This window comes from Paramormyrops kingsleyae, chromosome 12 (assembly GCF_048594095.1).
Source record: "Paramormyrops kingsleyae isolate MSU_618 chromosome 12, PKINGS_0.4, whole genome shotgun sequence".
Lineage (NCBI taxonomy): Eukaryota > Metazoa > Chordata > Actinopteri > Osteoglossiformes > Mormyridae > Paramormyrops > Paramormyrops kingsleyae.
The window spans coordinates 5207201-5235173 of record NC_132808.1 but is presented as its reverse complement, the minus strand read 5'-3'; the positions used below and the strand labels follow the sequence as shown (position 1 = coordinate 5235173).

General features: G+C 45.4%; 1 protein-coding gene across 12 annotated transcripts in view; it reads right to left on the bottom strand.

Moving 5' to 3' along the window:
* Positions 1–27973, bottom strand: part of slc2a9l2 (solute carrier family 2 member 9, like 2) — a 130542-nt gene that overhangs the window by 76665 nt on the left and 25904 nt on the right. For 11 of the 12 annotated variants that reach the window (XR_011994009.1, XM_072718536.1, XM_072718539.1 and 8 more), the window contains exons 4-6: positions 24261–24421; positions 20093–20217; positions 16846–16991 (exon numbers count right to left, since the gene is read on the bottom strand). Coding sequence is in view for 11 of the 12 variants with exons in the window: in XM_072718536.1 (XP_072574637.1) it covers positions 16846–16991; positions 20093–20217; positions 24261–24421 (432 nt within the window). In the remaining variant the exon portion in view is untranslated. Of the gene's footprint in view, positions 1–16845; positions 16992–20092; positions 20218–24260; positions 24422–25090; positions 25191–27973 lie in introns of those variants that run through there. The other variant, XM_023799933.2, reaches the window with a different exon arrangement.

Here is a 27973-nt window from a genome sequence, read left to right as displayed (position 1 = left end):
CCTCAGCCTCCCTGGTAAGGTCTATTCGGGGGTTCTGGAGAGGAAGGTCCGCCGGACTGTCGAACCTCAGATTCAGGAGGAGCAGTGTGGTATTCGCCCCAGCCGTGGAACAGTGGACCAGCTGTATACTCTCCGCAGGGTTCTGGAGGGTTCATGGGAGTTTGCCCAACCAGTCTACATGTGTTTTATGGACTTGGAGAAGGCATTCAATCGTGTCCCTCAGGAAGTCCTGTGGGGGGTGCTCCGGGAGTATGGGGTGCCGGGCTTCCTTTTAAGGGCTGTTCGGTCCCTGTATGACCGGTGCCAGAGCCTGGTCCGCATGGGCGGCAATAAGTCGGACTTGTTTCCGGTGAGGGTTGGACTCCGTCAGGGCTGTGCTTTGTCACCGATTCTTTTCATAGTTTTTATGAACAGAATATCTAGGCGCAGCCAGGGCGTTGAGGGTGTCCGGTTTGGTGACCTCAGGATTAGGTCTCTGCTTTTTGCAGATGATGTGGTTCTGTTGGCTTCATCGGACCGTGACCTTCAGCTTTCGCTGGGACAGTTCGCATCCGAGTGTGAAGCATCTGGGATGAGAATCAGCAGCTCCAAATCCGAGACCATGGTCCTCAGCCGGAAAAGGGTGGAATGCTCTCTCCGGGTCGGGGATGGGGTCCTCCCCCAAGTGGAGGAGTTTAAGTATCTCGGGGTCTTGTTCACGAGTGGGGGGACGATGGAGCGGGAGATTGACAGGCAGATCGGTGCGGCGTACGCAGTGATGCGGGCGCTGCATCGGTCTGTCATGGTGAAGAAGGAGCTGAGCCAAAAGGCAAAGCTCTCGATTTACCAGTCGATCTACGTTCCTACCCTCACCTATGGTCACGAGCTGTGGGTAGTGACCGAAAGAACGAGATCGCGAGTGCGAGCGGCCAAAATCAGTTTCCTCCGAAGGGTGGTTGGGCTCTCCCTTAGAGATAGGGTAAGGAGCTCGGTCATCTGATTAGGATGCCTCCTGGATGCCTCCCTGGTGAGGTGTTCCGGGCATGTCCCACTGGGAGGAGGCACCAGGGAAGACCCAGAACACACTGGAGGGACTATGTCTCTCGGCTGGCCTGGGAACACCTCGGGATTCCCCCAGAGGAGCAGGATGAAGTGACCAGGGAGAGGGATGTCTGGGGTTCCCTGCTGAGACTGCTGCTCCCGCGACCCGACCTCGGATAAGCGGGAGATAATGGATGGATGGATGGATGGATGGGTTTCTCACAGTTAGCATTTTATTTCAACAATTTCAATCGTCATAAATTTGTACCGCAATCATTGTACGATATATCGCTACATGCCTACATCTGATGTTCTCCAAAGAAGGCAGTTGTGTGTTGATGACTCTCTGGAAAGCCTTCTTATTGGCCACAGAGCAGCTGCCATTCCTCACTGAGATGCCATAGGTGAGAATGTCCTCTATGGAGCAGCAGTACAAGGGCACCAGAAGCTGCATAGGAAGGTTGGCTTTCCTTAGTGTCCTTAGGAAATACAAGCACTTCAGTGCCTTTGGTGACAATTGGGACTCAAGACATCCCTCTGTAACTGGGTGTTGGACTTCCTAACAGGGAGGACACAAAAAGTATGGGTCGGCAGCAACACCTCCACGACCAGGATGCTCAGCACAGGGGCTCCACAGGGATGTGTACTAAGTCCACTGCTCTTTACACTACTGAGACACGACTGTCTGCCAACTTACAGCACAAACCACATTTAATCAAGTACACAGATGACACAACTGTAGTGGGCCTCATAAATAACAAGGAAACCAACTATAGAAGTGAGGTGAGCCACCTGGTCCAACGGTGTAAGGTGAATAATCTCTTCCTCAATGTGAGGAAGACCAAAGAAATGGTTATAAATTTCAGGAGAAGACCTCTTCAGCATGCCTCACTGACCATCGACGGCGTTGCTGTGGAGAGGGTGACAACAACCAAATTCTCTGAGGGTCTCTCCGGGACCAATAACACCACATCACTGACCAGGAAGGCACAAATACGCCTCTACTTCCTCCGCAAACTAAGGAGGGCGAAAGTTCCACCCCCCATCATGCTCTCTTTTTACAGAGGCACTATTGAGAGTGTCATCACTGGCTGTATCGCAGTGTGGTTCGGAAGCTGCTCTGCCTCCTGCCGTAAGGCTCTGCAACGGGTTGTGAATACAGCCAGCAAGATCGGCACCTCCCTGCCCCCCCCTCACGGACACTTTCCAAACCCTCCTCACCCGCAGACCCATCAGCATTCCTGGAGACTCCTCCCACCCCTTACACTCCCACTTCAGCCTCTTGCCTTCAGGGAGAAGGTACCGGACCCTCCGGGCTCCACAAGACTCATAGGCTACGTTCACACTGCCATGCTGAAGTGACTCAAATCGGATTTTTTGCCTTAATGTGACACAGATCTGATCTTTTCAGGGCTGTGTGGACATGCAAATCTGATCTTTTCAAATCGGATTTGTGCCACTTTCATACATCAGCCTGCACCGGCAGCGCAGGAAGGTAAAAAAGGAGGAGAGCTGCGATAACAGTCAGTGGAAGGATGGAGAAGGTGGGGATTTAATTGATATTTGGGGAAATTAATCTGTTCAAGGTAAACTGGAAGGAACCTATCGTAATAGAGTAGTATTTGAAATAATTGCCAAAGAAATGGCACAGCGCGGACACGAACGTGGCTACAATGCCAAAGAAAAATAAAGAGCCTGAAGTCAAAGTTTAAAGAGGCAAAAGACTCGATATACACACTAGTGTTGTAGTCAAGACCGCCTAAACCAAGACCAAGACATTGCCAAGACTTGAGGGTACCAAGACCAAGTCCAAGACCAAGACCAAGACACACTTGGGCGAGACCAAGACCAAGACTGGTCGAGACCAACACCAAGAGCTAGACCGAAAACAGACTAGGGCTAGAATCAACACCACATTACCCAGATCAACTGTAGAGAAAAAAGGCATTGCTGTAAAGTGTCATTACTCGTTAAATCAAATTCATGTTATCTTTTCAATTATATTGTCCATATATCCATATGTCTCTCATTTAAAATCTCCCAGATTTCTCATAGTTACGAGGCCTGTTGGAAAATAATATTCTCAGCAATCCTCTCCTATTACCATTTTATCAGACCTCGTCAAGGGAAAGAGATGGGATGTATCAGAAAGATGTTCATATTAAGTCTCTTATACCAGGGACAGAGGCCTCGGGTAAGCTATGAATACAGCTATGTAATGATCCTTTGCTTTGAATTGAAGAGAATGAGCCTCTAGATTGACTTGCACCTCCAAGACCGTGCTTTCTAATGAATGTAAAATACCTAATTCATTTGAATTATAACTATGCTATAGACTTCGCGGACATTTTCAGACATTTCTTTGCCGACTTCGCTATGATGCGATGTGTATGATGTGTGTGGACTGTGAAGCACTGGCAGTGTCCGTGGAGAAAATGTATAAAATGTAACGTTTTTAAAATAGATGCATCTGACTGGTTGCATTTGAATTGAGGCACATAATAAATAATGATACTGTTCTGTGAGGATGTGCTGTTTTCTCTTTTTTTCTCCATCCCATCGAGACCACTATGTCCGAGACCAAGACAAGACCGAGACCACAAAAAATTGATCTCGAGACCGGTCTCGAGAACTACAGCACTAATATACACACACACACACACACACACACATACATACCCCGTATTTATATGTGAAATCGAATCAAAAATAGTGCAATTCTGTGTTATTAATAATCTTATATATCAGAACTGTAATACATAATACACTTTACATATGCCACAGGTACCAAACGGTGTTTAATAAAAGCTGGATGGGAAAAAAAAAAAACATTGGACAAGACATCAGGAATCAAATGTTTATTTTTTCATCAAATGTTTATGTTTTATATTACCATCCTAAAAAACTAAACAAAAGAAAGCAATAAAAACATTGTGATTTAATATAAAACCTTTAACCTTTTACTTTAATATAAAACCTTTAACACAGATGCCGTGAGATCAGGTGAACGAGGGTTTATTAGAGGGGAGACAAAACAGGAATATCGCAGAAACGCAAGACGGACGTCAATGACCGGACTAGGGAAAACATATCTAACGCAGACTTAAATACATTAGACTAATGAAAACAACTGGAAACAGAGCTCTGCTAAACACTGGGATTCCACACGGGGTTAACGAGGGGGCGTGGCACACGGGCGGAGCGGACGAGTGGGGCATGACATACTGCACTTTTGATCAGATTTTTTAGATTTTCTAAGCAATTTTTATTAAAATAAGTTTTTAAATATAGTTTTTTATAAAGCACATTAAATAACCCCTGTGTATGATAATAAAAACTTGCCTTGCCATAAGGAGACCGAGACACATTCTCCTCAAGACCACACGAACAACTAAAAACTATATGCTGGAAACTAAGACATTCACAAGGTAACTCCATGAAAAGCTCTGTAAAAGTAGAAATGTGTTTATTTTATGGTAAGATAACGTGAGCCAACTAGCTAGTACTGTAGTTGCCTTAACTGAAAAAATTCACTCCAGTGGAGTCCAGTCATCAGAGAAAAAAGTTAGTAATGCACTACAACAAAACATTTATATTGCAATAATGTATGGCATGAAATAAGCTTGTAACTATATCATTCAGTAATACAAAAAATAAAACAACATACCATTCACATTGGTCTCAAGAACTAAGTTAGCACTTGATTCCCCTGCACTTCCTGTTGTGGCTGAGCGTGCACCTGACGTCAGTGGCTGAAAGTGCACGTTCTGCAGCCAGACCCTTCTCAAACTGGTTGTTTGCCTAGCTGCAGTGATCACGCGATGGGATTTGTAGTTTTATTACCACGCAGACACTGGTGCAGACCAGAAAACACAAGCAACAGATTAGTTTTACAGTGTTTTACTATTTTATTTTCTGCGGACAACGCTTTTTGGGAATGAATGAAGGTAAGAATTTTAGGACATGGGTAAATTAAATTTAAGACCTAGGACGAAAATCTGGGCATTTTTAAGACATTTTAAGGCCTTAAATTTAACTTTCTGAATTTTATACTTTTTAAGGCTTTTTAAGACCCTGTGGGAACCCTGTTCCTTATCTATGTTTACCATTTGCACAATCGCCTCTTCCACTCTTACCATTTGCACAACTGCCTTTTAAACTGTTACCATTTGCACTTTGTACCATCTACACTTTGTCGATATGTCTCTGGCCTTGTCAGTTTGTCCTGTGTCTTATCTGTCTTTTTTTTGTATCTTGTCCATAATTTTGTAATTGTACGGTATGCACACCAGTGAGCGAGAAACGGCACTTCGGGTCTCATGTATGTCTTGCACATAAAATGTGAATTGACAATAAAATGTCTGATCTATTTTGATCTTTTGCTCTCATTGATCTTTGGTGCCCCCCTGTCCTGACTGACTGAGAGCCATCTGACAGAAAATGCTTTACCCACGTGCATATTTGCTGGCCGATACCCAGTATGAGCAGTTTGGTGACCATTCTGCTGGGGATGAATGTGCTGAATGCAGAGCTATAGTCCATGAATAACATCCTCACATATGTACTCTGGTGTTCAAGGAGGGTCAGTGCACGGTGAAGCAGAGGTGGCTCTAGGAATTTTAAACTGGGGTGGAAATAGTATCTCTAGAGGTGACTGCAATATGTTAACGTGCACTCACAGCACACAGAATTTTTTATATGCATTAATGTTTTATATGCATTAATGTCTAATAAAAGGTTAAAACATAAATTAAGAGGCTAAATGCAAAAACATAATTGTTGATAGTCAGTGTCCCATTTTGCATAACCTTTAAAGTCAAGTAGGCTAGCATTAACAATGACTGATATAAAAACAGGGCCTCTTTAACTAACATAATTAAAGGGTTTATTTACAAAATTTAAGACTAAGTAATCAAATGCTCTAAGCTAACCACTACTAATTCTGTATAAATTCTGCATAAATGATGCAGGAATATACCCCACCCACGAAAAGCGCTTTGGGGCGACTCTGTTTTGAAAGGTGCTATATAAAAATACACTCAGTGACAAAAAAAGTTAAGCACCCAGACGGAATGGTGGAAATTAAATGAATCTGCATGTGGTGAAAGGTCATGTGACTATCACAATGATTCTAATATCAGATCAAATGGACAACAGAGTTGGCAGTAAGGGCACACTGCTGCTCTTATGTCAGTAGGGTGTGGGTGTGGCACCCCCCAGGCCTGGATACATGCATGGTACAGCGTTATATCCTCTCCTGCAGCAAGTCAGCCAACAGCTGTTGTAACTGGTCCTCAAGATCCTGCAAATTGGCACTGGATCTGAGTTGACGTCCGAGCTGATCCCAAACATGTTTGATTGGGGAAAGATCAGGGGACCTGGCTGGCCACAGGAGGACCTCAACATGACGCAGACAGTCCATAGACAGACGTGCCATGTGTGGACAGGTGTTGTCTTGTTGAAAGACTGTACCAGGGTGCTGTCTCAGGAGGGGTAAGACATGCGGACGCAGGATGTGACTGACGTAGCGCTGTGCCGTCAGGGTCCCCAGAATCACTACCAGAGATGACCTGAAGTCATACCCCTATAGCTCCCCACACCATGATGTCAGGAGTAACGCCAGTGTGTCTCTCCACAACATTGGCAGGATTGGTCCTCTCCCCTTGGCGCCAGCATACGCGCACACGACATTCATCAGTGGTAATGCAGACCCGATATTCATTGCTGAACATGGTAGGATGCCACTCGTCATCAGTCCATGCCTCCCGTTCACATCACCACTTCAAACGCAGCTGTCTCTGCGCTGGTGTTAATGGCAGCCTACACACGGGATGGTGAATCCGGCTGATGCCACCAGCACCAGGCCTCATGCAAACCCACAATGCAACCCCTATCAAACTCCGTCAAGCGCTGGCAATGCTGTCTAATGCATCTGAGAGGCATCCTCTGTGTCTGGTGGCTAGATGGGCCAGCCTCTTGCAAATCGAATCATTTACATACTCATGTTTCGGATAAAGAATAAATAAAGAATAAATAACAGGTTCTGACCATATTTAAGGTGGTTAAAGTGCTTTGAGCGGCTGGTCTTAGCACACATCAAGAACAACATCCCTCCCTCCCTGGACCAACATCAGTTTGCCTACAGGTCAAACAGGTCAGCTGAGGATGCCATTACACTGGCCCTCCATACTGCCCTATTACACCTGGAGCAGTGGGACAGCTACGTGTAGATGCTGTTTATCGACTACAGCTCGGCCTTTAACACCATCCCCCCACCACCAAGCTGGCCATCAAACTGCACAACCTTGGACTAAACACACACCTGTGCAACTGGGTCTTGCACTTTCTCACCAACAGACCACAGACAGTGTGCATGGGTAACCACACCTCCACCTCCATCACTCTCAACAAAGGAGCACCTCAGGGCTGTGTGCTCAGCCCCCTCCTCTACTCCCTCTTCACACACGACTGTAAACCCACCCATGATTCTAACATCATCATTAAGTTTGCAGATGATACAACCTGATAGGTCTGATCTCAAACAACGAGTCAGCTTACAGGGAAGAGGTGGAGAACCTGGAGCAATGGCGCCGAGACAACAACATTGCACTGAACTCCGAAAAGACAAAAGAGCTGATCCTGATCATATTTTATTCTTTGGATTTTATTGTAATTTTTTACTGTGTATCAACTGGCGCGCTCCAAACTAAATCTCATTGTACTTGTACAATGACAATAAAGCATCTTTATCTTTATCGTCTCAGCTCTGATGCCAGAACAGGCTATGAGTTTAACTGACTGAGAGCAATACTAGTAATGTTTAACATGTTAGAGGCCTGTAATGTAGTTGTGTTTGTATTGGAACAGACTGTGAAGAGAAATATCCTTATAGGACTATAAAGGCTATCTATCTATCTATATATCTATCTATACTGCTATGATGTTAATAATAATGTTAAAGCAGCAACAGACACACACTCACTGGTGAAGCAAACTGACATGTCAAAATCACAGGCAGCACAACCACCATGGAGTCTGTTTTTATGCTGTATATTGTAATTTTAGTTAGCATAATTAAAACTACATGCATATAATACAAATTCAATGGTTGCTAAAAAAAAAAAAAACATATACAGCCTATGTTTTGATCTTAAGCAAGCTAAGAAACCACACTCAATTGATCTTTCGTTACAGCAGAGATCACCTCTTTCCTTAGATATTAACAAGATATAGCATATAGAGCAAAGGGGCTCGAAATGCAAAAATGATCGGTGTGTATCTCTGACTGTGTGTATGTAAGGTCTGTGATTAAAAACTGCCTGGCTTGCTTGTTGAAAGATATTATAGCCGGAAGACTGAATATGGAATATAAACACAGGATAATCATGGATAAGCCATTTCGAGGGTTTGGGAAAGCTCATTTGTTACATCAGGTAATATACAGCTTTATCGCTTTGATTGGTTTAACTCTGTTTGAGGTCCAAGATCCTGAAAGGTAACCTGCTCTGGAGTAAATGGTGATGATGAATGGACGCTGCGAATAGTAACATATGTGGTAATTGGAGAGAACCAGTGTAGTGATATGGAAAAGCCAGAGTTATCACTACTTATGCTCAAAGTTATCCAGCTAAGCAAGGAATTCGGGTTTGTGATACAGGCCACAGACATACTCGGTAGAAGCAAACATGTTGGCCAAACAGCTGTCGTACAGTGAGGTCGAAGCCAATGACATGGTAGGAATTTGGGGGGGGGGGGGGCATCTGGGGTGGCCAATCCGATTGTAGGGCCACCCCTTTAAAACCGCGAATGGAGTGGAGTACTGTGACAATGGCATCCTCCATAGACCTCTTGGCCCTGTAAGCATACTGGTGCTGATCCAGAGAGGGAGGCAGGATTGATTGCCTACTTGGGTACTGGGACGATGGTAGCGGACTTGAGGCATTTAGGGACGATGCATTGTGACAGGGAGAGACACTTCTGCTAGCTGATCATCACAGACTCTGAATGCCCTTCCTGGTTTCAGAGGGTAGACGTTATGGGGAGATGGTATCATCTGTCTTCAAAGAGAATGCCAGACCTTGGCAGCTGGAGGTGCTGTCCCTTCAGTCTCTGCCTTCTTCACTTTGAAGCGGGTGGAAAAAAGCTCCCTGGCTAGTGACCCACTGCTGCTAGTGGGCAGGGCCCTGCTGCCATTGTGGTCTGCAAGGTGCTGAATGCCTCGCCATGTTCAAGGGGGATCTCTGCATGTAAAGTGACCCAACGCCTTGTGCCTATTGGCTGCCTTGCCATCAGTGACAGCTCCCTTGGGGTTAGACCTGCCAGTGCTTGATGCCAGACCTGCAGGCTGCATTACAGTCTCTCAGCAGAGACTCCATGTCCTTGTCATCCATGCCTTATTGTTGGCAAAGGTGCACATACACCTGTCAACACAGCTCTGTACGCAAAACAGCACAATGTACTGTACTTTAGGGAGCAAACCCTCTATGTTGTGCTGTGTGAATAAGTCCCGACAAGTGCATTCAAAATAGTACTGAAGCTGGTGGGGGCCCCTCAAGCTAATCATTAGTTTAAATATTACTAATGAAATATCTGCATGCTGGGGATATGAAAAGCGAGAGGTGGTCAGACTGGCCTAAGTGAGGGTGGGGGGCTTTCTATTCATCCCTAATACTGCTGTAAACACGGCCTGATATGTGGGACGTGGTACATGCTGGGGAAATTTAGGAAGGACACTTTTCACGTTAGCCTGGTCTGCAGCTAGAATAAAAATCCCATGGAGGTAAGTAGTCTGTTTGTCGATAGCTGTTAGGTAGGTAGACAGCCGCACATATAGCCACTCGGATGTGGGTCTGGGAGCCTCATCTGGGTCCTCCCGTTTGGCCCTTCTACTAAGCCGCCATGACACCTGCTGGCCCCTAGTGATCCCCGGAAGGTCCTGGGGGGATACAGGCTCAGACTCCCGGCCGGCCTCCTACTTGCCCCCAGATGAGAGGCGAGCAGGAACTGACCCAACCCCTTCCTCAGGAGGGTGAGGTGCCTTACCTGGGGGCAGATTTGTGAGAGATGTCAGTTACATAGGGGGGCAATGAGCATGCTTTTCCCCTGCTGTACACCCTCCCGCCACAGACAAGCCCCTCCCCCATTTCAGCACAGGGGCATCATGTGAACATAAATTAGGCATCCTCTCTCCCATTTCTAGTGGTTATACGGAGCCAGTCCAGGAAGACAAGAGGCAGGCAGGAGTCCATCAAACTACGCTCATGCTGATTGGGTCATGAGTGAAAACCAGACCATGTGATCGAATCCTGGACTGCTCATCAACTCCGGCGCCTGATTTGCCTCCAGAGCCATGGAGCTGGGGGGTCACACTGCTACCTCCTGGGCCAACAGCACAACAGTCAATAAAACAAGAATTAAGGACAAAGCCTTATGAGGTCATAGAACTGTAATGTAGAACTGATCGTCTACGACTCCTGGGACTGAATTTGGTGCAATTAACAATCGCAGGGCAGGATCTGACCATTTCCTCCTTCATTAATTCATATGCTGAATCACAGCATGAACATGGTTGTGAACTCAGCTCATTAAAACACAGAAACCCTCAGTATGAACAGAGTGCTCACTATAAATAACAGCCAAGGCTCTAATTACCGACATTAGAACTATCTGGCAAACTTTCCCAGTCAGCCAGACTGCCAACAGGATGCAGTAACATCAGTAGGCTTGCGGCCGCTCACCCTGACGTCGCACTGAAGTTACAGCTGAAGTTTGTGTTGTTGTTTTAACCAGCAGAATTTACGTAGTAAGGGGCAGAGGATGCTGGGATTTCTGCACATAAACAAGCTGAAAACAGGCCATTCATGAGCCAGCGGCGCGTCAACTTTCTGGGGGGAGACGCTTACCGAACAAAGTGCCTTCTTCTAACAGCGGCACCACAGCATAGTTATAGCTGTAGAGTTGATGAATATTTAAATTGTACTTAAAATGACAATAACATGTAGCTTTAATTGGCAGGAGGAATGATCCTGAAGGCGTGTTCGTACAGAAGCTGTGCCTCACAGGGCGCCCGCGCCCCCACAGGGAGTTTCACTTCGAGCAACTCCTGCTGTCTGTCCTCGCCCCCAGCAACCACAGATGGTCTATTCAGAGCGAGTTCCGCTACAGCGTGACAGTTACGGCATGATCCGCTACAGAGTGACAGTTACGGCATGATCCGCTACAGCGTGACAGTAACGGCATGATCCGCTACAGAGTGACAGTTACGGCATGATCCGCTACAGCGTGACAGTTACGGCATGATCCGCTACAGAGTGACAGTTACGGCATGATCCGCTACAGCGTGACAGTTACGGAATGATCCGCTACAGCGTGACAGTTACGGCATGATCCGCTACAGCGTGACAGTTACGGCATGATCCGCTACAGTGTGACAGTTACAGCATGATCTGCTACAGCGTGACAGTTACGGCATGATCCGCTACAGAGTGACAGTTACGGCATGATCCGCTACAGCGTGACAGTAACGGCATGATCCGCTACAGCGTGACAGTTACGGCATGATCCGCTACAGCGTGACAGTTACGGCATGATCCGCTACAGAGTGACAGTTATGGCATGATCCGCTACAGCGTGACAGTTACGGCATGATCCGCTACAGCGTGACAGTTACGGCATGATCCGCAACAGCGTGACAGTTACAGCATGATCTGCTACAGTGTGAGAATCGCGGAGTCCTCATGTGTTCGCCCAGAAAACTGCTACAAACACGTGATCACTTGTTTTTTTAGCTTGTTCCTTAAAGCTCACAAATTCGTCCGTCACGTCTGGCGGCTTGAGAACAGCAACAACATGCTGCATTTATAAGTTGCATACATATGCAGATAGACCTGTAGTGAGATACATACACAGTATATAAGGAATAAAGCTGTTGGCATGGCTGCTTAAACTGGTAACTGCTAGTAGGCATGGGTTTAATTGTTTAGCTGATCCTTTAAATGCAACTTATTGCTTCAACCACTATGCCACCTGCTGGTCATTGCAAACATGCCTAGTTTAGATAATTTAGTTAGGGATCCCAAACCATATTGCATGCATGGTGTTCACCATGCTAACTGCTGCATACTGGCATTGAACATCCTCATTTGTTTGTTTAAAGGCAGTTTTACACTAAGAAATGCTGCAAACTAACATCCTTACGGCAGCTGACACACCATCTACTTTGGAAAAGTTGGAGACAGGCGGTCGCTGTGGGCAAGACATAAAACACTCTTTAAAGTGCAGTTACTAACTCCATAAGAGACAAAAGAGGTGCATCTCAGAAGAATTTGGGGAAAAAACAAGCCTTCTCTGAGTGCGCTGGGGACCCCAGACTGAAAATCAATTACCTGTTTTGGCAGGGGAGAGGTTTGTTCATTTGATTCAGACCCCGGAGATGGAGAGCAGATGGGCTCAGGGAGTCCTTTACACTCCCCCTCTACTGTGGTGTCGGTTGTTTTTTTTGTTTTGTTTTAAGGTTTGGGGGTGTGCGTCTGATTTGTGTCCAATATAGATTTTTGGGGAGGGATACTGAGCTCGCCCTATCATGGTTTTCTTTCTTGAATGGCGTCCTGGCACTTTTCAAGCCAGTCGTTAATTAAACATAGCTCCTGTAAAACAAACGCAATGGAGAAGCATGGCAATAACTAATGCAAATATATCTGCAGAATGACACAGTCCCCAGGAGAGGAAAGCCCCCCCTCAGAAGAGCAAAATTATGCAGTCTTTGTTTCCTGTAAACAAATACAGGAATTCATGAAAACAAACACTGCAAACACCCCCCCCCCCCCAGATTCATCTGTATTCCGGCTGATGTCCCAGAAGCCCTCAGTCTCTGCCCTGACTAGGGCTCAGAGCTAATGAAGTGTCAGATCAATTATGCAGAAAGAAAAGCTCCTGCATCTACTCTAGGAAAGAAATATGAAAACAAGTTTGTCTGTCGGCCTCCACACCTTAACTGAGGCTCCATAGATCAAGGTGGACATTAACTGAATGGAAACACAATAACGATGTGAGTGTCCCGTCCAGATTGAATTCCCTGGGTATACATTATTAAATCGAGCGCTTATTCCACTACATTCTCTGATTAAATCAGACAGGAAAGCGGAGCAGTGCACAGTGACTGAATGGAAGAGACTGCAAGGCAAAGAGCCTGTGTTTAACAAGGATTTCTAACAATAAAGACTGATCATTTCCCACAGAGGAGTGTCTTTACCGTTAGCTTTAAACAAGAATGTAATTTAAGAGCCAGGGTTTGGTGATGAGTACATTTATTGACCTGTGAGAAGCAGACAGAGATCCTGTCCGGGTCCCGGCTGCAGTCTTTCCCCAGTGTCCCCCTGTTTTCCTCAGTATTTACTCTGTTCTGCAGCCAGAACGGCTGCCTGTCGTTCATGTCTGCCCCCTAGGTGACGTGGAGTCCACGTCTCACCCTCCCACCCACACCTCGGCCGTTTCTCCACTCCGGCAAAGCAGGATGTAATGACTTTGTAAATACAAAAATGCACTGAGGGGAGATTATCCACGCGTAATCCATAATAAGTCAAAAGATTCTGTCCTTAGTTCAAACTCAGAATTATTTATTATACTCATAACAAGCTTAAAAAAAAGAAAAAGCACCTAGTCTTTCCAACTCAGTTGCGTTGCGAACTTACGCTGCTTATGGTGCAAAACCACTGTACCTCCCAGGACTGCACGTGTTCCACCTGAGGGTCATTAATCTAAGACACAGTCCCTGAGTCGCCATTACGTTCCACATGGGGTGACGTGTCGCACCCTGCAGGCAAATCTATTGTACATTGTTTTGTAGCATCATTTTAGATTATTCTAATGTTAAATTAAAAAACCACAATGCAGAAAAACCCTCATCAGAAAAACAAACGGCAATAATCACCTGTGATACAAACACAGTTATCTTAGAGGATCGCGCAGCGTACCGGAGAGCGAAGTGCGTCTGAGTGCATAAAGAACATCCGGAGATTGACAGAGACCTTCCAGATGCCCTTGTTATAAGTGTCCATTACCCTGCAAAGGACTAATTAACTTCATTATACCTTAGAGAGTTTAAAAAGACACACGTGTAGACACAAAACTGTCAGCCTGTTGGGGGGGGGGGGGGGGGTTATGTCAAAGCCTGGTGCCAGCAAACTGTACCAGTGATAAATTTTTTATTATCTGTGGAAACCGATCAATTGCTTCATTTGTGGGCTGGATTTAACAATGGTTACAAACCACCGGTACTTTGAGACCCCTGGGGAAGGGCCATGATACGTCTGGAAAGTGTGTTAACTTGGCCACGTCAAAACCACTCCTAAAGTCACCCGAGACTTTACAGTTATTTAACTAATTAGGCTAACTGAATTAATTGAGATGGTGATGAAATAAAATGAACACAAGGAACGCCTGGGGTGCCCCTGAGGAGAGATTTGGGAACTGAAGTGGTGCTCATCTAGCTATCCAACAAGATATCAGTTTTTGGAGAATGGAGGAAATTCTTGTCACTTTATGGTGTTACTGTTCTGGAATATATATATATATATATATATATATATATATATATATATATATATATATATATATATATATATATATATATACACATACATACAGTGGTACCTCAGTTCTCGAACTCATTAGAACCGAATTTCTTAAAAGACGAACAAACCAGTTCAAAAGAGTTTGATCTGAATCTCAGAAGTGAAACCTTGAACGCCGACCTAAGATAAGTTGTACACGCGGGGAAATGAGTCACGCGGCACGTCTCAGCAGAAATAAAGGGTAAAGCTTCAGTCTCAGCCTCACACTCGCTGTACGTGATAGCACCGTGCATTTTTACACTAACTGAATACATATATTTAGACAGTAAAAATACATTTTGACAATGATAGACAGTAACAATAACAATAGTAATTATTATTATATAATAAAATCCATTTAAAAATAAAGATTTATTATTCATTATTTTAATATTAATAATAAACCATTAATACGTTTAATTCTAATAATATTGTTGTGCCGAGCGGGGACGGAACGGAGACAAAGGCGCAGACGTCAGGGTATCGGGAAATACGGGGTTTAGATGTGTTTAGTACAGTATATGCTCTTGTTTTATCCGGTTCATTTTGTGTTTAAATGCTAAAAAAAAGATATTTGGGTGTAATTTTTTGGAGCCATTATTTCTTAAGGGAAAAATTCGATCACAACTCAAACTTTTTAGGATTTCTGAACAGATTAAATTCGAGTTCTGAGGTACCACTGTGTGTGTGTATATATATATATATATATATATACTGTACACTCACCTAAAGGATTATTAGGAACACCATACTAATACGGTGTTTGACCCCCTTTCGCCTTCAGAACTGCCTTAATTCTACGTAGCATTGATTCAACAAGGTGCTGAAAGCATTCTTTAGAAATGTTGGCCCATATTGATAGGATAGCATCTTGCAGTTGATGGAAATTTGTGGGATGCACATCCAGGGGCACGAAGCTCCCGTTCCACCACATCCCAAAGATGCTCTATTGGGTTGAGATCTGGTGACTGTGGGGGCCATTTTAGTACAGTGAACTCATTGTCATGTTCAAGAAACCAATTTGAAATGATTCGAGCTTTGTGACATGGTGCATTATCCTGCTGGAAGTAGCCATCAGAGGATAGGTACATGGTGGTCATAAAGGGATGGACATGGTCAGAAACAATGTTCAGGTAGGCCGTGGCATTTAAACGATGCCCAATTGGCACTAAGGGGCCTAAAGTGTGCCAAGAAAACATCCCCCACACCATTACACCACCACCACCAGCCTGCACAGTGGTAACAAGGCATGATGGATCCATGTTCTCATTCTGTTTACATCAAATTCTGACTCTACCATTTGAATGTCTCAACAGAAATCGAGATTCATCAGACCAGGCAACATTTTTCCAGTCTTCAACTGTCCAATTTTGGTGAGCTCGTGCAAATTGTAGCCTCTTTTTCCTATTTGTAGTGGAGATGAGTGGTACCCGGTGGGGTCTTCTGCTGTTGTAGCCCATCCGCCTCAAGGTTGTGCGTGTTGTGGCTTCACAAATGCTTTGCTGCATACCTCGGTTGTAACGAGTGGTTATTTCAGTCAAAGTTGCTCTTCTATCAGCTTGAATCAGTCGGCCCATTCTCCTCTGACCTCTAGCATCAACAAGGCATTTTCGCCCACAGGACTGCCACATACTGGATGTTTTTCCATTTGCACACCATTCTTTGTAAACCCTAGAAATGGTTGTGCGTGAAAATCCCAGTAACTGAGCAGATTGTGAAATACTCAGACCGGCCCGTCTGGCACCAACAACCATGCCACGCTCAAAATTGCTTAAATCACCTTTCTTTCCCATTCTGACATTCAGTTTGGAGTTCAGGAGATTGTCTTGACCAGGACCACACCCCTAAATGCATTGAAGCAACTGCCATGTGATTGGTTGATTAGATAATTGCATTAATGAGAAATTGAACAGGTGTTCCTAATAATCCTTTAGGTGAGTGTATATATATATATATATATATATATATATATATATATATATATATATATATTTAAAGTGTATATATATATATATATTTAAATAGTTTTTTCCTGAGCAGGAATGCACTGACTGTGCAGATAAATAGCTTTAGACATTTATATTGATAATTCTGCACAGTATTGTATATAATCTGAATTGGCGGACACTCGCTGATGCACTTCACCGACCAAGTGTAGGTTAGCCTCAAACCCCAGGGCACCCGGAATGCAGGCTGGCCTCACGGACACACTCACCTGTCCCAGAATTTCAGGCAGGCCAAGCACCTGCCCTGTGAACACCCCGAAGCACATGAAGACCGAGTTGAACTGGCCGATGAAGCCGCGGATCTGCCTGGGGGAGATCTCGCCCAGGTACATGGGGAGGGCGCTGAGGCCGATCCCTGCAGGGACACGAAGACAAACATCCTCATGGTAACAGCAGCCATGTCTGAGGTGTCAACGGCAGCCGCGAATGCTACGGACTGTTCCGGAAAGCTGGCAGAGGACAGAGGGGCAGTTGGTCACCCACAACGAAGGATCTGCCTTCAGATGGTTTCATCTTGTTCTCTCAGATGTGGAGATTTGCTTTGTTCAAATTGGTGAGATTCTGAAGGCCTTAGAGATCTCCTGCAGCTTGATGGAACATGACCGGGGGGTCCCCTTAATTTATTTTTTGTTAGGCTGTCAGGCAGTAGGCTTAATATCCATCATAAATAATCCTTGGCCCGGAACTCATCAATTCAGCTCGACCTTGACAGGAAGGACGGGGCCAGTTACCCACAGGCTGGCCGGTCTGTCCTGCTCTGTGAAGCATCTCCAAAGTTCAGCACTAAGAGAGAAAGTTAAGCAACGACGAGGCACCACAGGCACTCCCAGTAACACAGCCCAAAAGTGATGCGATTACTCTGACGGCCACAGGCTTTGAACCAGCGACCTTCCGGACACAAGCGCAGAATGCTAAGCTGACGAGTCACACAAAAGAAGCCACACAGAGCAAACGCAGCATTTCTCATCTGGTCCTAAAATGATGCTAAATTAATTCCTGTTGAACCCATAGTTCAACCAGACCAGTCAGTTTAGTTTGATGCACAGGGTTCTTCTGGTTGCCCAGGAGACCAAGGTGGCACAGTGTCCCCTGGGTTTCCTATGGACTTGGTGCACCCACCATGTCCCAGATGCTCAGAGACTAACTAAACCACATAGTTACCCTGCACTTTAAGGCAGTGATCGACACAGATGTGACTTGTACGTGCCGTCACCATGGGCAACAGAGCGTTAGACATAACAGCAGAGTATGCAGGGCGTTCATGTCAAAGCTGTGCAGAAACTGATGGGGGCGTGCCTATGTGCTTGGTGTGGTTATGTGGTGGACTTGGTGACATGAGGATGTGACTATATGGGGAATTGTTATGGGGGAATGACGGCAGGAGTGACCATGTGGGCATGGTTACAGGGGTGTAATAGTGGGCGTAGGCTGGTGTGGGCATGGTTACAGGTAGGACTGGGCGATATCATATCAATATTGCATCACGCATGTGCAATAATCACCAGGGCTTCGGATGACAGGCACAACATTTGGCCATGCGCCAGCTTTTCGGTGAAATACGGACATTTATTTACGCCCATAATTTAACCAGTTTAGTAGTATGGCTAAAAAATGTATGAGGCTTTGCATGACGTCCAAAAGTCATTATTAGTATAAATACGCATATCCTTATGTTTAATAAATGTGTCAGACTTTTGAGCTGCAAAAAGTACCACCACACCGCCGGCGTCTTTTTACCTTGTTTATCCACAAGATCTCCTCTTTTAAAAGATGTTGTGGCTGCTCTTCTTCACCGCGACTTCAGTGCATATTGCACTGAGGTATACCAAACCGTAGTATACCAAACTGTAGTATACCAAACTGTAGTATACCAAAACGTAGTATAGCAAAACAGTATTATGTGGGGTGCAACGCTAATCGAATTTAAGAAACATAAAGTTTATACAGATTACTAACAAAACGCATCTATTAATATTTAAGCCATAATACTAATCTTCTTACCAAATTATGGGCATAAATAAATGTCTGTATAGCACCGAAAAGCTGGCGTCCGGCCAAATGCTTCGTCTGTCATCTGAAGCCCTGGTGACTATTGCACTGTGCTCCTGGCTGGATGAGGGCCTCACTAATGGGGGGGGGGGGGGACTTCATCAACAGGGTCAAAAAACCTCACACCCACATGACAGTGAAGGGGAGAGGGGACAGTGTGGAAGTAAAATTGGACATTAGTAGGCCCGGGAGGGGAGGCATATTGGGTCTGTTATGTCTTAGGCCTTAGGCCAGAAGAGATTGTTTTGAATACTGTGTGACCTCGCTTTGTGATAGCTGTCTGCAGTTGGCTCCGCAGAAGCTCGGACCTTGGAGGGGCAGACAGTGGAGCAAAGGGGGGGAGAAACCCATTTTTCTACCACAACTGAATACCCCAAGAAGGGCCGCCAGCGAGTCACTGCAGCAGAGCCGTTCCAGATGAGAACCGAATATGTCACTTTGCATTAAAGCACGAACCGAGAAGTTACATCTAAACGCAGCGACACAGTGCTTCAATGATCACCGGCATCACTCACCAGCGGGACCACGGTGGAGGGAGACAGGTGGTCGTCACGGTGATCATTATTAACAGCTTCCTCAACAGCTCAAAACACAGCTGCATATTAATAACAACATGGTCTGCTGCAGACGAGTGAATCCAGCTGACCGGCGTCTCATTCCCATGGTAACCAAACTACAGCAAACTGTTTCCCAATGCTTTTTCTTCCAGCGCAGAATTGCAGGAAGCAGACGTTTTGTCCTCCATGGCCAAACTCACATAAATAACTAAACTTCTTAAATTAAATTTTGGTCAAACTGAAGGCGGTTCCCCTCCACCTCCTTGAAAGTGAGTTTTCATTCCTGCTTCCCTGTGAAGTGAGCAGATTTTACCTGGCTGTCACCCATCTTCTTTCATTAACACTTGCCTGCCAGGCTTATGGTCTTTGATTCTACATGCCATCGATAATCTTTACAAAATGACCCTTTTCAGCGTCATGCCGAAGGAATCCTTCTCAAAGAGGAGGTCCGTATTGGAAAAAGAAAATACACTTTATTCTGAGCACATCCTTACAAGCAGCCATCAATCACACTTTCTTTGTTTAGACGCCTACATTTGCATTTAAAATGCACTCAGATGCCCAGCTACTAACATGTGTCCCCTGTTTAACAACCCCCATCTGAATAATGCCATTAATGCCATTCATGAAAGGTTTGTAGAAAAAGTGTGATGCCGTGTTATATCTTGCATTTTGACTTGTATTTTGCATACTGTGGTACTAAAGTCATTGGTACTCAAGTCTGATATTTTTATACTGTATTGTGTTGTTGTTGTGTGGTTTTGTGATGCCTTTGAAAGGTGTTTCACAATAAGTTAATATGGCTACTCGCCCTTCAAAGGCCCGAAACGACGGCAGCAGCAGTGCTCACCTGAGTCCACGCCGATAACGAAACGGCCCAGGATGAGCATCTCGAAGGAGCCTGCCCGCTCGCCCAGAGCCAGGAGCACAGCGGCCATCAGGGCCAAGCTGGTGTTCAGGAGCAGGGCTCCCTTCCTGAAAGCACATGGGGTGGGGGCCGGGGGATAGGGCTGTCACATGAGCAGCTTAGATCATGCACACTCAAAAAAAAAATTGCCTCACAACCGCAGGGTAGTGGGTTCGAATCCTACCCCATTCCAAGCATGTGGAGTCCACATGTCCTCCCTCTCTTCCTCAGCATACTCTGGTTTCTCACAGAGTGTGTTTAATAAGAACCTGTGTATGAGCTCTAAATTAAATGAGTGCCCAAACTTTGAGCACCTGCTCCACAAAAAGCGTCTGTACAACCCTGTTTCACCACCCCACCCCCCAACCCCCACCCCCCCGCACCTCCATAAAATATATGAGGGAAAACTTTAAAGCAAAAGTTGGAGAGAAGAGGACACAATTTGCCGTCCCTATCACTCACCGGGGAAGATAAACAAGAAAAGTCTCAAAGGGGTTCTTCAGATTAGGAGATCCGAAAGGCACCAAGAACGTAGAGCCATAACGACTTCTATCAGCTGGCTTTTCAGAGAGGCCTTCGAAAACAACTTTCACAAGCACCTGTCAGCATGACTGTCACTCAGAATCAATACTCAAGGCTAAATGGTTGTTTTTGGACAGCAAAGCTTCTAGGCAAGGAAAATTGATCCAGAGACACCAAAACAAGATGTTTTCTGCCCAAAATTCACTCTTGCAACATCAAAACACACCTCAGGGAATCAGATTTCTGAGGAAAATTAACAGAGAACATCTTCAAGAAGGATCAAATGAAAAGGCACTATAGATAGGGTGCTGTCTGAGACCTCTCTCAGAAGTTGTACGACTCTGTGGAGCACAATATTCAGATTGTATTGATCCAGAAGAGCAGATTTACAGGAAGCCACATGAGAAGGTCTCAAAAGTGATAAATCACATCTGTTTTTCTTTCCCTCTTACCAACTTATAAAAGGCTAGGAAGCAAAAACAGGTACAGACCCTCCCTACAGTGAAAACAAAATACACATAATCCAACATGAACATCCCAAAGGGGCTGATTCAAATAACCTCACCAATCAGATGCACAGGAGCCGTGGACAGCCCTCCCCCCCCCCGTCTGTGTCACTCCATGCTAATGGAATCCAGACGCTTCTCATGACCATGACATCATGGAGTGCTTTCCCACCACACCAGGTACCCTACTTTTCATACTTCAAGAAAATAGCTAAAGTATAGTATTAACTGTGATAGTCAGCTACAATGCTGCAGATTGAGATCAGGCTTTTTCATACCTTCATTCTGTACGGACAATATAATGCAGGGGTTTAAATTCTGAAGAAAGTATTTGGAAGTCCCACCCCAAAGTACCAATAAAGTACCTCAGCTCCACCAGAGAGAGAGTCACCTCCTCAGATCTGTCAGAGAGATGGTCAGCTACTCAGATCTGCCAGAGAGAGACGGTCACCTATTCAGCACAACCAGAGAGAGACGGTCACCTACTCAGCACAACCAGAGAGAGACGGTCACTTCCTCGGCTCTGCCAGAGAGAGACGGTCACCTCAGCTCTGCCAGAGAGAGACGGTCACCTCCTAGGCTCTGCCAGAGAGAGACGGTCAGCTACTCAGATCTGTAATATGGTTATAATTAGGCCCAAACAGGTGGGGGTCTGGAGAGACTGAGGAGAGTCAGTACTGCAGAGAACAAGGTCATACCACTGTCAGGGCATTACTTAAGCCTCATCTGTAGTTGTAACTGGACATGCGGGATGGGGTAATATTCATGTGTTTGGACAAGGGGTTAGATGTGCATATGATTGGCCAGAGAGGATGGGGAGATGTGATTGGACAAAGAGGACAGGGAGATATGCATGTGATTGGACATGGGGGATGGAGAGATGTGTGTGACTGGAAAGGCAAATAGGTGAATGTGAGATTGGACATGGGGCATAGGTGTGTGTGTGCCTGTGCGTGTGTATGTGTGTGTGAAAGAGAAAGAGAGAGAGCGTGACAGAGAGAACTCTGAAGGTCTCTCTCCCTATAATCCATCACCCTCCTCATTTACCACTAATTAACAGTGGTGGAATATTAGGGAAAAGTCCCATCACTTCTGTAAGGTGAATTTTAATTCCACAAACAAGCCACCTAAGCCTGCCTTCCTGCTAATGGGGGGACTGTTGCCATGGTGTGCATCTAGGGGACTAAGGAGTAAATCCCTGCAGCAACCAGCTCCTACATGCATAATACAGAAGCTCTGCTTTCATACGTATATATATTTGTACACCCTCTTTATTCTTCACTGTATCCACAGGGTCACTCTCACATGGTTACTGGACTCATGCAGATGAAGAAAGTCGAGCCCTAGAAACAAAGACTGCGTGAGAAAGCTCCCTGGTTTGCGGTTTGCGACCCAAGCGGCCATCCTGGGGGGCAGGGAACTAGGCAACGGTCATGTTTCTGGTATATTCTCTCCCTGCCCACAGCTCCACCATTTCTGTTCAAAGGGAAGGCCCTCCCCTCATACAAGGAGAGGGGTAGGAGGGCACGCACAGTGCAAGCCACCTGGGAGGGGGAGGGGGGGTACCCTGGGTGGGGATGACTATATTTCTCTGTCCAGCCCACTCATGGTGTACAGGGGGCCCGGCCCGCTGAAGCTCGAGGAGGAATACGGGAGGGGGGGGGGGAATCCTTGTGTTTTGGCCTGACACAAGGTCATTGCAGATAATGGCTGGCCAATGAGCAATCACTACCCATTTTCTCTCTCTATCTTTCTTCCCTTCCTTCCTTCCCCTCCAATAATTTTTCTTGTTTTTTTTTTTTTTTTTGCCCCTCCTCCTCTTCTATTTCATTTCCATCTCCCCTTAGTTCTTTCCTTTTGTATCATTTGTGTTTTCCATTATACACAGCTACCTTTAATACCTACACCAACATGTAGTCTCACATACACACACACACACACACACACACAAAGTCAGGCCTGTTCTTCTTAGTTACGCATAGTTTGCATGCATCCTCTACACATTTCCATCCATCCATCCATCTTCTGCAGCTGCTTGACCTATCCTGGGTCATGGGGGGTCTGAAGGCTATGGACACAATGCAGGAAACACCCCAATCATTGCAGGGCCATTCACACACTATTCACTAACACATGCATGCCTATGGGTAATTTGGTAACTCCAATCAGCCTCAGCATATTTTTGGACTGTGGGGGGGAGCACCCGGAGGAAACCGACGACAACATGGGGAGGACATACAAACTCCACACGCGGAACATGGGGAGGACATACAAACTCCACACGCAGAACATGGGGAGGACATACAAACTCCACTCGCGGAACATGGGGAGGACATACAAACTCCACAAGCGGAACATGGGGAGGACATACAAACTCCACACGCAGAACATGGGGAGGACATACAAACTCCACACACGGAACATGGGGAGGACATACAAACTCCACACGCGGAACATGGGGAGGACATACAAACTACACACGCGGAACATGGGGAGGACATACAAACTCCAAACGCGGAACATGGGGAGGACATACAAACTCCACACGCGGAGGACATACAAACTCCACATGCGTAACATGGGGAGGACATACAAACTCCACATGCGGAGGACATACAAACTCCACATGCGTAACATGGGGAGGACATACAAACTCCACATGCGGAACATGGGGAGGACATACAAACTCCACACGCGGAACATGGGGAGGACATACAAACTACACACGTGGAACATGGGGAGGACATACAAACTACACACGCAGAACATGGGGAGGACATACAAACTACACACACGGAACATGGGGAGCACATACAAACCATAGAAGCGGAACATGAGGAGGACATACAAACTCCACACGCAGAACCCTGGCAGAGACTCGAACACATAAATATTGCTTAATTACCCATATTGGTTTTGTCATTGCAGTTTTAAGTGGTTTCTTTTAATTCTTTTTCTTTTCCTTCCAATAATCTATTATCACCTTGTCATTTATAAAAAAAAAAGAAAGGAAAGAAATCGACAAGAGAAAGGTCCTGGAGAGAATGAGTAGGGAGGACATGCTTCCTGGGAATCTGACCTACCTTCCAAGGATCTTCATGAGGAAAGAGGCCCCCAGCGCCCCTACGAGCCCCCCGATGGCGAAGATGGAGACGGTGACGGACCACAGCAGGGTGAGCACCTCTGGCCCAGCAGGCTTGCCATAGCGCTGGATCCACGTCTCGTTGTAGAACGCCTTAATGTACTGAGAGTGGAGAGGGACATGGGTCACCGGCACTGGGGGCCATTCCCGGGTCGATCTCGAGAGCCGGACATCACGAAAACATGTTGTTCTGATGGGTCAGGGGAAAAGCTTTGCTTAATGTTGATTAATAACATTTAGAGAAACAGTGAGTAAAGAAAATAACCATAAAACCAATCAAAGGCCCAGCAGGAGCCACACCACAGTGGAGGCGTAGCGAGGATGTGGCACCCGCAAGCTGTAAATCCTCAAAGAGGCGCAGCAGACGAAAACGTAAGCGGAGAGACTTAACCACACAACCAGCAGGGGTGGTACAGACAGGCGGACTGAGGAAAACCTGCAGTGTGGGCCGACAGACGGATGGACAGACTGAGAGGGCTCCATCCAGCCGTATCGCACGCGTATAAACAACACAGCGACCACAGACAGACAGAACAGTAATGAAGTAAATAACCAGAGCAATTAAAAACACACAGAATGCCAAGTAATATAACATAAAACATGTGCACCTCTCCTGGGAATTCTTTGCTTTATTATTATTACATTTAAAATTTTTTTTTTTTTTTTACAAAATAGCGCCATGTAAATACGTATTTTAAAAATATTGACGGGCACCCAACAGTGTCAACGGTGAACAGGGCACAGGAGAGGAACAGCGAAAGCCAGACTCACTGCAAGTAGTGTGGCAGTTGACAGATCCTTCATTCCTCTAAGCGCTGCGGTTCTCTCTGTAGGGGCGGCCCATCCAATCACACACCAACACGCCTCAGCTGCACCCGTCCAATCACACACCAACACGCCTCAGCTGCACTTAGGCCTCGCTGACTCCTACACAGCTGCATGCTAGTAAAGTCCTCACTTGTACATCAAAATTAAGGTAATGTAATACTCTCTGCTTGCAGCTCGTCTTTATGCTGTTGAAAACTTGACTACAGGAAGGGCTAATAGGTCTATGGCAAAATATTTCATATCAGTCAATACTAATAATTTAATGTAATCCAAGTCATTATTTCTTTGCTTCAATTTTTTGCTTAAAATTCCATTCGAATTGCTCTTAAATAGATTCAGAAGTGGAACAAACAGAATGGCCTGCAAACTGAAATCTAATTTTAATAAATCATAATAAAAAACCTTTTTATTGTAGGGTGTAACACTACAAAATGCCAACATATGGTTTTTTGCTGGGGTGTTTTTTTCTCGTCTCACTGTTTGTTAGAGGGAACGGGTTTGACATAACTGGTATGTCACCCAATACACAGTGAAAAATATAACGAAAAATAACCAGTTTGGGACACAATTTGTCCCGTATTTCGTAAGAATGAAAGTAGAAACCCTAATTACTTGACTCAGTGTCTGTAAGCACTTACATTCTGTATGTTCTAGTGGATGAAAATGCTTCCATTAGTGACGTAAGTTAGGAATATTTGTTTTTGCTGGCACATGTTTTCGGCAGAGTTTGCAGAAAACAGTCTGTTGTGTGTCACACTTTAAACTGCAAAAAGTACAGCCACACCACCACCATCATTTTACCTTGTTTATCCATAATATCTTTTTCTAAAAGATGTTCTGGCTCCTGAGCTGTTGCTTTCATCACCGACACCTGAAGTTTCCTGTGAGGGAGCGCTTCTCTCTTCCATGATATTACCAACATGTGGCTCCGCTAACTCAAGCAACCTTGCAGTGCATTTGTGGGGCACACACTGTCCATTTCTAAAAGACTACCATATGATTGGTCAAAATTGTCTTTGTTTCTGTGATGTGATAGGCTGATGTGTGCTATCAAACAATGTGTCCATAAGGAAAACCCAGAAATGTGACTTTCTCACAGAGTGGACCCAGAACCCAGAAAGGCCACATGTGTAGACACAGACACCAGTTCCTGGCTTCCTGCCATTATCTGGGTTATGCACTTAAAACACACCAATTTCTACTGGTTATTTATAACAGTGATATAACAGTTAACCAAGGTCAGGATTAGCTAGTCCACAAAAAGCCTCTTTGCTAGGTTTCATCGAGAGCGATTTACACAGAATACTCTTGACCCATTTCCATAGCTGGGAGCTTTTAGTGCCTCCGATCCGGCTAAGCACCTTGCGAAGCTCCTGGTTAGAGACAGCTTATTAACCACTACGCCACCTGCTGTCAAAAAGGATGAAGTGCGCCACCACATTAACCTCCTCCGGTTTGCAGTAAATATTGATGCTATACCAGTAACAATGTCTATAATAACTATCTGGGATTGTTCACCATAGACTTGGCTTTTTCAAAAATTTACAGACAGGAAAACATACTGATTCATTCCTAAACCTTGTTTCTTCAATCCCCAAAAACTTGCATTTAAAATTTAATTACCTATGAATCAATACATTTCACATATTCTAGTAATGCTTAATGAATGGTGCCTACACAAACACATTTAGGGGTCGTACACAAACGCACTTAGGGGTCCTACACAAACACACTTAGGTGTCCGACACAAACATTTAGGGGTCCGACACAAACACACTTAGGGGTCCTACACAAACACACTTAGGGGTCCGACACAAACACACTTAGGGGTCTGACACAAACACACTTAGGGGTCTGACACAAACACACTTAGGGGTCGTACACAAACACACTTAGGGGTCGTACACAAACACATTTAGTGGTCCTAGCAGTGAAGCTGCTCCATGCCTGCTGTTTTTTGTTTTTTTTTTTTCCTTTTTTAAAATTGTAGGCATATTTGTTACACTGATTTTTAGCATCCTGAGTTTACCCTCCTTGGTGATGCTCAGAAATCACACTGTCCAGTTAATTTAATGGAGAGGCTTGTCTTTCTTTTACACCCCAAACATCTTTGCGACCTCCTGAGGCAGCGTCAGCTTCAGGGAGAAGAACCGCTCCAGCTTCAGGGTGAAGAACCGCTCCAGCTTCAGGGTGAAGAACCGCTCCAGATTCAGGGTGAAGAGCCGCTCCAGCTTCAGGGTGAAGAGCTGCTCCAGCTTCAGGGTGAAGAGCCGCTCCAGCTTAAGGGTGAAGAACCGCTCCAGCTTCAGGGTGAAGAGCCGCTCCCGCTGCTGATCTGTTACCCGCGGAAACAGGACCGTGACGTCCATGGAGTGAGACAAGAGTGTTTAATGGTCTAGAGCCGCGTTTCCCTGCCTGGTCCTTGAGGTTCACGTTTTTGCTCCCTCACCCAAGCAAGGGTTGGTTTCCCGAAAGCTTAGTCACTAACTACATCGGTATGTTACATGGTACGAACCACCGTTAAGTGACACAGGTGTTTCCCAAAACCATACTTCAACCGAACATTCGCAAACACTTCGAACAACAGCTCTCCAGCTGCAGCTAGAAGCTTAGTTCATGATGTCATTAGAGTCATCGATGGAGGTGATTAATTGGAAAATATTCAATGATCCTGCAGTACAAACATGCATAATACCAAGAGCATTGAAAATATAGTTGTAAGAGAACTTTTAATGTATTTCTCTGTTCATGAGTGTGGCATGATTGTAGGGTAAATCCAACGTACAGGCAGTCCCCGGATTGTGTACGAGATCCATTCCTTTTGTC